A 10,768-nucleotide genomic window follows, 5' to 3' on the forward strand; every position below is an offset into this window, starting at 1 on the left:
TTAAGGGAAGATCTCCTTGTGATTCAGTGACTCTCTTATTATTATCATAGCAATTAGTATGCTGTAAAATTACCTGTCAAATTACTTGTCCCCCCAGGACTATCAGCTCCTCGAGAACAACATCATATCCATCTTGCTGGTGGCTACATGCCTAGCACCTAACTCAACCCAGAATAAATCTCAGCAGATATTTACTGAATGAATAGACCCTCCACTATTAAACACTAAGCTCAAAATACAGATTCTTATATTTTTTAATATTTCAATCCAAAAAATAAATAACAGGAATTTTAAATCCTTCCTCACCAAAACACCACTTCATTTGGTAAAACCTACCCGGGCAGACAGCTCAGAATTCCTGCTTTAACCTTATAAATTCTAGCAAAATACAACTCATATGTGAATTTCTTCCCAGTTTACACACTTAATTATAAATTCACTACAGTTAACAGTCACTGGTTTTACTTTTTTTTTAATTCTCCTATTGGCCTTAGCTTTGAAACTGATATTAAATGACTGCACTGCTTAAATACAAGACTTTTTTGCACACAATAAGCGATAATGAGTGTTCAATCCTAAAGTTATAGCACGCTCTACTCTGAACAGACTTTAGAGATCACCAGGTGATCCCTTCGTATTATGGATTAAGAAAAAATTAAGGCTATACAATTAACTGGTGTTAAAACCCGGCCTCTGATTCTCAGGTCCACGCTCTTTCCTCAGTTAATCAATTAATTATGTGTAACGTAAAGACATAAAAAAAAGTTTCACCGCATAACAGTCTTTGACCAAAGCAGGACAGGACTGAAGACATCCTTCTCATTCCCAGTTATGCCAAACCTTTCCTCCTGGACCGCAAATCACAGTAAGGAGGATTAGAGTCCAGTCCACTGCCCACAATCCTCTCACACGGGAAGATAAGACCGGCCCCCAGATCTGCTTTGCACTGTAAGACACACCAGACGTCAAATCTGTTTATAGCCTGTGGCTGATTCCAAATCCCAGGGAACTTTCCGCCCTAGGCGATAGATGCCCCCCACGGAGCAAGGCTGACTTTGGTGCCCTCCACATTCAATGTCCTTTCCCTGTATTGGAGTACTCTCACTATCTGGTTAGCTCTGTGAAGAGAGGTCCATTCTAGTCATGGGGCAAACGCCCTATTCCATGGCAGACTTCTTTTCTATTCGGTAGGAATAACTCTTCCAACCTGGCAGCAAAGGTAAATACCCTGCCCAAATCGATGCAGCTCCTAAGTAGCTAAGCAGTAACTGAAACCCACACTGGCCAAGAAATCCAACTCCTCTTCCACTTGTCCCAAGACAGAGTCCCAGCATTTAGGGAGTTCACAAGATAAGTCATCAACGAATTAATTAACGGTGTGACCTAAATGACAGCAAAGAAAATAAAATAAGAGGCATATAACGTAGTGATAAATACAGCCTTATTTTACTACTATAATCCATATCTTTCCACAACTGCAAAAACAAACAAAAAAAACTCTTTAATATGCTTTATTTTTCAAATTTGACACACCATCTATTTACCTCTCCTTAGAATTTATTTGTTAATTCTAGCAATAAATTTGATAGAAAATAAAATTACTGGGATTTACATTTCACCTCTGACTTTGCAAACAAGGACGGGAGTGACCTTTGGGCTACCTGTTTAACCTCTGCGTTCCTCAGGGGTGACAAGAAAACCGCCTCAAAGGAGGGCTCCCTTGCTCCAGAAAGGAAACAGGTGTAAAGCCCGCTAAGCGGTGCCTGGCACAGAGTGAATGCTCAACACACCTTAATTACTGTCATCCACCCACCATCACTGCTATCATCACCACCCAGAACATGAGTGTCACAGGAGGCTCATTTTTGTCTGTTCTGTTCACTGTCCACTGTCGTATCCCCAGTGCCTGACACATCGTTGGCACTCAAACATCCGTCGACCGAATTAATCATGAGCACTAGTACTTCTATCACTAAGTACAGGACGATCTGCCCCCAAATGTAATTGCCTCCAAGAGAAAAGATTAATTAAGCAAAAAACAACAACAAAAAAAAAACACCAAATTGCTACTGGAAATTTTGGGGATATGAAATAGAGAACCACCCCTCAGCCCGAATGCAAGGCTTACTGAAAGAGAGGAGAGAGGAGGGTCCTCTCAAGTCAGGGAAGCATCTCTTCAGATTAAACTACCACCTGGAGAAAAGGCAAGTCCAAAGTATCCGTTAAGGGCACTCTGCAGGCCAAAAGATGTTCCAGCTTACATGACGGCGTCCAAGAGTCTAGAACAGGAGACTTCTTAGTCTCCTCAGGAATCTGGGCCTTGACAGCAAGGACAAAGCCCACTCTGCAGAGAGGAAAGAAGCACAGCAAGTGAACCCGGAGCTGTAACTCCAGTCCACATGCAGGTGGAGAAGGGCCCTCGCCCGCCTCCCTCCACCACCCGGAGACCTGGCTGTCCCTGTGCACGTTGGGCCGCGGGCAAGCTCTGCCGCCACAGGCTCCAACCAGACCGCCCTCACCCAAGCTGCAGCCCTGGCCCGCTTCTGAGGGCCCACGAAGTGGCTGCTGGCTCTTGACCCTCCACCGGGAGGTCTGTGGGCAGGGAAGCCACTCTGCTCCCCCATCTCCATTTCTTACCGTAAAACCCTCAGAGAACTGGGAAGAAGCCACCAGGGGTCTTCAGCAGGCTTCAGAGAGCAGCCCTCCACCCCCCTTCCCCCCCTCACCCCAGACTTCTCCTAGACACACAGGCTAGTAATGTTAATATGACCTAAACAGCATGGTAAAGCACTAATCAAAAAGCAGCCTTTAAAAACAACCTGCTTCTCAAGAGCAGTGAACTTGTACAGTTTGTCAACAATCTGGCCAACAGAGCTAGTCTGACTTGACACAGGAGAGAAGGTCCTGAGAAAAGACTGGTGCAAGAGGTTCTCAGGCAAGTCTGAAGTTCTCCAAATCTCAGTTTCCTTGCTCGGTATAGGGAGAACAGTAAAAATACCTACCACCCACAGTTAAATGAGATAATTTATATAAAATGCTGGGCACACTGCCTGGCCCACAGCAAGCATTCTATCAATGTCAGCAAATTTTTTCTGTGCCCTCCCCCCAGATAATTATCTACCAAGTGTCCAGAATCCTGGTTAAAGGCAAACATTTTGCCTCACTCCTTAAGCCTGATTCTTTACATGGAATCATAGCCAAATAATCCCAGTTTAGTGAAAACCTCTAGCAAAAGTTGAGGAAAGGCTGCTTCAAAGGACAGGCAAGTTGAGAACTCCACACCTCAGAGAAAGCCGTTCAAGATCACAAGGACAATTAGCAGTTCTTCTAGTTCATCTCAGCGATCAGGTGGTAACTAATAAAACTCGCCTCGATTTCAGCCCTGGAGTCCCAAAGCCCCACATGGAGACAGAAGCACGGGGCTTTCGCGAGTAACGGGGAGACAGGCCATGCTCAAGAAGTCTGCAGGTTCCGGAGGCAACTCTAGCTCGGGACAGCATACGCCTCCAACGAAGTGAGTGTCCGAGTTCTCTAAGGAATGGCCGAACGTGAACCACCTTCTCTACTCCCTGTATTTTATTAATTTTCCTTCGTAAATTAAATACTAAAGACTCCTATTTAATTGCCTCTCAATCTTTTCGAACTGCAAATATTTTGTCAAAATAAGATGTTAAATGTTATAAAACAACATAAAGTCACCTTTTCCTTAAATACTGAAATAGATTTGATTGCTTTCCAGGTGTAATTTATTATTATTCAACTTTACAGAACACCATGCTCCACATTTCACTACCATAGACTCCTTCACCCCAATTTTTCTGGCTCAAAGCAGCCCCTCTGCCGTTGTCCGTGAAGGACAGTGTTGATCAGTCCTAGCCCCCGTGCTAACCGGCTGTGTGACCTGGGGAATCACACCTTCTCAGCCTCCCCTCCTCCTCCACACGATGATGGTTATTTAACTCCAGTACGAAGATCTCAACGCACACGACAACGGAATATTTTTTTTAATTCAATGGTTAACATGAGTACAAAAACGGTAGGAAATCTATCATACAAAACTGGATATGTTACTTTTTTTCCCTGAAATGGGTATTTTCTAAATCCTTTAAATCTGAAGTTACAACAGATCATTTTATCTCCTAAATTGCAACTATGTTGGGTATATACTGTCCAATTCCCGCACGGTCCCCTGAAATGCCTTGCTTCTACCCAACCAACAACTGCATTCTGTTCTCATTTCTACAGACTTCTACAACTTCCAGGCAACTTTTCTGCAAGATAATAAACATCAGCAAGTAAAGACTTAATTATGAAATATTTTGAGTACCTAACCTTTACCAGTTATGCTAGATATAGGGGATAAGTGATTAAGACACTTGTTTCCTAAACCCAAGGAGTCACAATCCTGTAAAGACAGAGCACTGTGCCATCACTCCCATCCCTCTCCCAGGCAGACATCACTAATCTATCATGGGCCTCTCCCTTGAACTGGACACAGCTTTGGCTCCGAGATTCCATGTAGCCATTACCAATGGCTATTTTAGTAGACTTCATCACATTTCACTAAATCTCCATCTACACAAATGATGATTCTGATGCTGATACTAGAATGCAGAAATTTGCGGGACACCAAATATGGATTAGAAAGTAAAACCAGAAGAAGTAATATCCCCGTCATCTATTATGATCCCATTGAAGCATTATTTAAAAGGGATAAGGAAAACTGTGGAAAGAATGGTACTTCCTGCCAATTCTCAATTACCATTTTCCAGCATCTTAAATTAATTCTTAAATGAAGAAGATAAAGCCTGTGAGAGCCACCTAAGTCTAGGGAATCTGGGTATCTGTTTTAAACATGCTCTCTTTAAAGGCTATGGTCGTCTGATGGCAGCCAGAACATGCTCAAAAGAAAATAATTAAATTAGTGAAAATAAAAAATAAGGCCATAAAAATAAAATTCTGAAACTAAATATTACGGCTTAAATAATCTGCCTGACAGCTCAAAGGGTCCATCTCTTTCCTCTACGCAAGACTTGGTAAAAATGTGTTGTCTGCCAACAGCAGACAAGTCAACTCCTCTTGACCAGGACTAACTTTCCAACCATTTAAAGATAAACGCTTTGCCTTCCATGTGTCATGGCGCAGAACTCTGGACTTGGTGTTTGCTTAGATGTCCGACCACATCTAAAGTGCTTCCTAAGGAAAACCTAGGCTACTTGCAGGTGTGGAGGACCTCAACGTGTCAGTTCTTCCATATTTAAAACACCAATATTAATTTCGTACCACGGACACCTGACAAGGTAATCTACAGTTCCAACTTGCCTATGCTCCTGGCAGAGACTAGCTTGACATTACAGATATCAGAAAGGGAAAAACCCACAAACGCTGACCATTCAGTTCTCTGAAGTCTCCACCTACCGAAAAATGTGCTCCCACAGTCCGTCGGGGTAACGAGAGCGTCCTGAGGAGAGGACTCTATGGAGCTCATTGTGCATCATGTTGCTGTGTCCCCCTGAGAGTTCAGTACTAGCAAAGTTCCACGTGCCCACCCACTCTGCCTCGACGGTCAGGAAGCTCAAAGCTGAATTTCATGCCCACCTGGCAGCCGTCCTCAGTGCTGGGGACACTACCTCCATCTTTCTACAGCCTTCACTGCAGACTCCTATTTTTTTCATTCTTCTTAGGATGGTCCAACGCTGTGTTTTTTTATTGAAGCCACCTCAGAATCTTTTTGGAAATAAGCAAGGGGTACAAAATGTAATAAATTCTCTTTTCTCCCATTATTACTATGTTTGGTCCTCATGACCCCCCAAACTCTCCCCTCTCTACACTCCTGTACACGCTGTTCTCCCCAAACACAGCCCCTGCTACTGCCAGCATTCAGTGAGGTTGGATGAACCAGGCATGTGGCCCCTAACGTATTTGTAAAGTACGGACTTTGACATGTGCATTAAGTCCCTCAAAAACTGTGAGATCCTGGAGGGCAGAGAGTACAGCTTACGTAGGCTCTGGCTCCCAGCAGCCACAAAGCAAGCCTTGCACCCTGCAGACACACAATAGAGACAAGTTCTGTTCATGGGAAGAGTAAGTCAACATTTTGGAAGCCCACTAGGTGAAGCCACACGGGAGGTAGTAAGCTCAAAAGAAGGTTTCTACCCTAAAGGAGTTAACAAACCAAAGAACTAAGCTATGTAAACTACCTATGTAGCCAACATGGATTGCACATCTGTAAATACAAAGAATTGAAAATACAAAGCCTGGAATGATTGCATTTGGCTGAGGCTTTCAGCTAAGTTAAAAGGAGTGAGACTTGTGAGGGCATTCAGGCGCAAAATAACGACCCCACGGAGGTACAAGGCAGCAATATTCAGGGACCAGCAATAACATCTCCCTGGTGTAGCAAAGAGCAAGCATAATTAGACCATGAGGTGAGGCCTGGGGATGGCTGGCGGAGGGCCTTGAAGCGGCAATGCAGAGCACAGCCTGGTTTTCTTCGAGGTGATTTAATAAGGTAAAAAAACTCCGGGAATGATTCACAACTACTGTCAGGAAGAGACAGGAGGAAGAAAGCTGGAGTGACTGCTGGCAGTGAGCACTAGACATGCAAAGCAGACAGGCACCCTGGCCACCTGCACGCACTCTCAAGGGCGAACGTGGGACAACCCATGCAAGAGCCCATCTCAGCACAAAGGCCACGACAGCCCTAAGGGCCAGAGCAGCGGTTTCAACCTCACCTTGAATCTGAGACCTCTTCTTAGAGTAAAACAATCCCTCTCTCTCCCCTACTCCCTGTCTCTGTCTCTGTCTCTGTCTCTGTCTCTGTCTCTCTCTCTCTCTCTCTCTCTCTCTCACACACACACAGGGCTGTAACTTAACGTGGGTGGCTTACCACAGGGGCAGTATAGCAAAATGGCTTAGAGCAACTCTTGGGTTCAGATCTCAGCCCTGACACTCATGAGGTGTGCGCCCTCAGGGAACATACTTAACCTTACTTACTAAGCCAGGTGTAAAATAGGGACAAAAACTGTACCTGCCTCTTACATAGGAATATATAAAATGTTCAGCAGAGTGAGTAGCTCAACAAGCTCTCACCCAACACGACTAAGAAACTGGACAGCAGGTATGGCTCTCCAGACCCTTTGCATTAACCTCACAGCACTCCGAGACCCACGGCGGGAGTCACTGTCCTGGGAGATAAATGCGAAGCAGAGCAGTAAACTCCACCAGCAGGGATTTACGTGGCAACCAGAGTTCAGCACTGTGCCAGGGACTGCAGAAGCCAGCACAACACCCAACAGATGAGGGGACAATGCACAGGGTGGGGTTGGAGGGAAGTGGGAGATACTGGTGCAGAGGTTAGAAGGAGCCTGACCCTCAAGCAGGGGTTTTAAGGTGGAAATGAAGTGGGGAGCCAGAGCTGTCTGGCCAGGGAGTAGCTCAGGAAGACGGCCTGGAGGAGGTCACTCAGCACCTACCCGACCACTGCACTCCGGCTCTAAATAAGGCTTCCCTTCTAACCTGCATGTTTTCACGCTGCTGCCACTTCCGTAGGCATAAGCCATACCAACAGAGTTACACGAACAGCTTAACTAATTTCTCCATAATATTGAAAGTATGCAGGCCCTTGACTGACTTTGAGGGTTCTCTTACTCAGCCTCAGATCCCTGTCCCTCCCCGCCACCCCTCCCACCAGTTTTCAAACCGGGGTTTACTGTAATTACCTTAAACACAGCACGATGCATGAGTAACTAGGAAGTAATCAGGTATCCAGCAGTTACAACTGTCTAACGCCCTTTGACTGTACGCCTAGGCAGTTTCTACCTCTTTTCTCCTGCCAGAGAGTCTGACAGCAGTGTGAATCCCAACTGGACACTTCCTAGCGCTTTGACCGCGGGCTTCGGTTTCCCCATCTGTGAAGTGGAGAACATAAGAGCACCGCCTCAAAGAGCAGCTGGGAAAACTAAATGAGGTCCTATCAGCCAAGTGACGGCGCGTAATAAGCACAGCCTGCGTGCGCATCAGGTCACCTTTATTCACCCCATCACTTCCTGAGCACCGGGTGTCGGCATCGCCACCGCCCGGGGAGGACCCGAGAGGCCCGGCCCCGGCGCCTCCCGCCGCTCGTGGGCCGGGCTCCGGACACTCCTGAGGGTCTGCGGCAGGGAGGGGACCCGGCCCGAGCCCGGACCAGCCTGCCCCACGTCCAGGTGCGGCCGCGGTCTTGGAAGTTCCTGCCAGGTGGCTTTTAACGTGTAAGAAAACACAAAACAGGAAAACATTTCCTGGTCTGTGACTGCACAGCACCGCTCCCTCTTACTTCCTCCGCGACCTGGGACCCGGGCGAGGGGATCGGGCAGCAAGGGAGCCCCGCACGCGGGCACTGGCCTCCCCGCGGCCCGAGCTCCCGGCGCCCCCGCGGCCGTCCCACCGGCGCCCCGAGCGCACACGTGCCCGCGGCCCCTGCCCCCGCTCACCTGGCCCGTGATGCCCGTGATGAGCGCCACCTTCCTGGGCTTGCCAGTCTCGCCGTCCCCGGAGCCGCGGGCGCTGGGGCAGCGCGCCGCTGCCTGAGCCATGTCCGCGCGCGCTGAAGAGAGGCGCCGACCGACGGGGGTGTGCCGCAGGAGCCTCCTCGCCGGCTACAAGGACCAGCCCCGCGCCGCCCGCCGCCGCACTCTGACAGGGCCGCCTGGGAGGCCGGCGGGGCGGGCCGGGGGCGGGGCGGCCGGACTGTGGCCTGGCGGGCGCAGCGTCAGCCGCATCACCGCGCGACGCACCGCCGCGCCGGCGGCAGGCCCCGCCCTCCCCGCCGACAGCCTCCCAGCCAGAGCAGGCCCCGCCCACTGCCGGCCGCGCGGGAGCCAGGCGGGGCGGGGCTTGTAGGCGGTGCCTGCGCCTGAAGGGCGGGGCGTCGGGCGCGCCTGCGCGGGCTTATCCAGCTCCTCAGGAGAGGATGGGATGACGGGTCCTTGCTCCAGGCATGCTGCTTGCAAGGGCTAGCAGTGGACGGGGCGGGCCGTCGGCGGCCTGACTTCACCATCTCACGCTGCACGTCCTCCCCTCCACCCTCCTGAATCTCCCAGGAATGGTCACACTATCCGAGGATGCTGGGAAGAAGTAGGGGCAGACCTTTCCCTTAGGAGAAAGCCCTGAATCCCGTCCGAATCTAGGGGTCACGGCCCCTGGGTCATCGGCTTTGATAAGTAATTCCTGGAAACCTGCTGCAATGCCCTTTGAGGAATCTGGTTCTCTGTTTCCTGAAGGGCACTAGCGTTACGAGGCCCCTGAATGGGGTCACGGATAGGGGCAATGACCGGCCTCACGCCTAACCTGCTTTCTGGATCTTCTCGCGTTTTTCTGAGGCTTGGAACCAGGCACGAGATTCCAAGTAACTCGATTCAAAATGCTGTAGTCAGAGGACTGGCAGAGCAAGACGAAAGTTTCTGACCCCAACCATGTGCAGCAGAAGGAAATGTTGAAAAGACTGCACAGGTCAGTAAACCTGGACATGCCGAATTTCAAAAAGTAATTCAGATGCAAGGTGGCGTCCTAGCTTGACGTCTGTCGAATTTGGCTTCCGTGTGGCAGCTGCACATAGGTCAGGGAGAGGAGAGGAGCTGACTCAGACGCTGGCAGGGTAGCAGGTGTGTGTACCTAAGCATTGGCCGGAACCAGGGAGGAGAGAGGAACTTCCTTGTCCCCACTGCTCTGCTTCTCTGCACTGTACATATTCCTCTCCCCAACAGATCAGCACAGACCAGCACTTGAAATGACAAACTGAGTGACTAGGAGGTGCCCAACCTAACCTGCAAGACCCTTACGGACTTGGGACTTCCCTGGCGGTCCAGCGGTCAAGACTCCGCGGTTCCACTGCAGGCGGGGGCGCGGGTTCAATCCCTGGTCGGGGAACTAGGATCCCGCATGCTGGCAGGGCCCATACAAAAAATGGGGGTGGGCGTGGGGGGAAAGACCCTTACACCCTTCAAATCCCAAAATAGAAGAGCTCAGGATTTCATTAAAAATCTCTCTGTCCCCTGAGCATGTCAGCAATATGCCTTAACTTTATGGATAGACTTGTCTCTGGATTCACTTGCCTCTCCCCTGTCCGTTCCATTCAGAGAATGACTAAAGGAAGGTCTGTTACTAGCCCCAGCAGAGGGCTGCATCACTGGTGAACAGAGAGGCCCTGAGGCAGAGGAGAGGAAACCCTCTCACTAGGGCAACTCGCTATAAGCAAGAAATGTCTTTGAAATCTACTAGATTCTATTAAAAACTTATGTTTGTTTTAATATAAATATGCTTTGAATTAATTTGCAGATAAATTATTTAACATTCCCCCAAATTGCTGAAAAAAATGGATCCTTAGGGAGGACGTGCCAAGTTTATCCGGCAGCCGAGACCTCCGATCACACTGCTGACCTGTCCTGGTAAGAAACATGACAGTGGAAGACCCATGGAAAGAAAAGCAATTATATTTTAGGGCCTGCAAATAAAATAATTGCAAAATATTGAGGGAAATGGTAGTTCAGAGATACAGTGGGAGGTTTAAAAAGAAGGAAATTTCTCTAGAAAAATTCTCTGAAGAAAGGTGATGAGACAGGAAGACAGGAGTACAGCCATTTTGGAAAAGGACCGGGGAATGGCCTTGAGTTAGTGGGCTTGACAGGCCCAGTAAAACAAAGCACCTAAAGGCTTGGCCTTCTGAGACAATAACCAGAGACCCACAGGAGTAGAAGATTATCTCTGTTCCACTGATGAATGTACATAT

At 48.6% G+C, this 10,768-nt stretch overlaps 1 protein-coding gene across 2 annotated transcripts in view; it reads right to left on the reverse strand.

Moving 5' to 3' along the window:
- The window catches only part of GMDS (GDP-mannose 4,6-dehydratase), a 481,520-nt gene extending 471,626 nt beyond the window's left edge, over window positions 1-9,894 (reverse strand). The window contains exon 1 of one of the 2 annotated variants that reach the window (XM_079934401.1): window positions 8,475-9,425. In XM_079934401.1, the coding sequence (XP_079790527.1) occupies window positions 8,475-8,576 (102 nt within the window). In that variant the 5' untranslated portion in view covers window positions 8,577-9,425. Of the gene's footprint in view, window positions 1-8,474 lie in introns of both variants that reach the window. The other variant, XM_079934399.1, reaches the window with a different exon arrangement.
- Between the last annotated feature and the right edge of the window lie 874 nt (window positions 9,895-10,768).

The sequence above is a fragment of the Stenella coeruleoalba genome (genome assembly GCF_951394435.1).
Source record: "Stenella coeruleoalba genome assembly, chromosome: 10".
Lineage (NCBI taxonomy): Eukaryota > Metazoa > Chordata > Mammalia > Artiodactyla > Delphinidae > Stenella > Stenella coeruleoalba.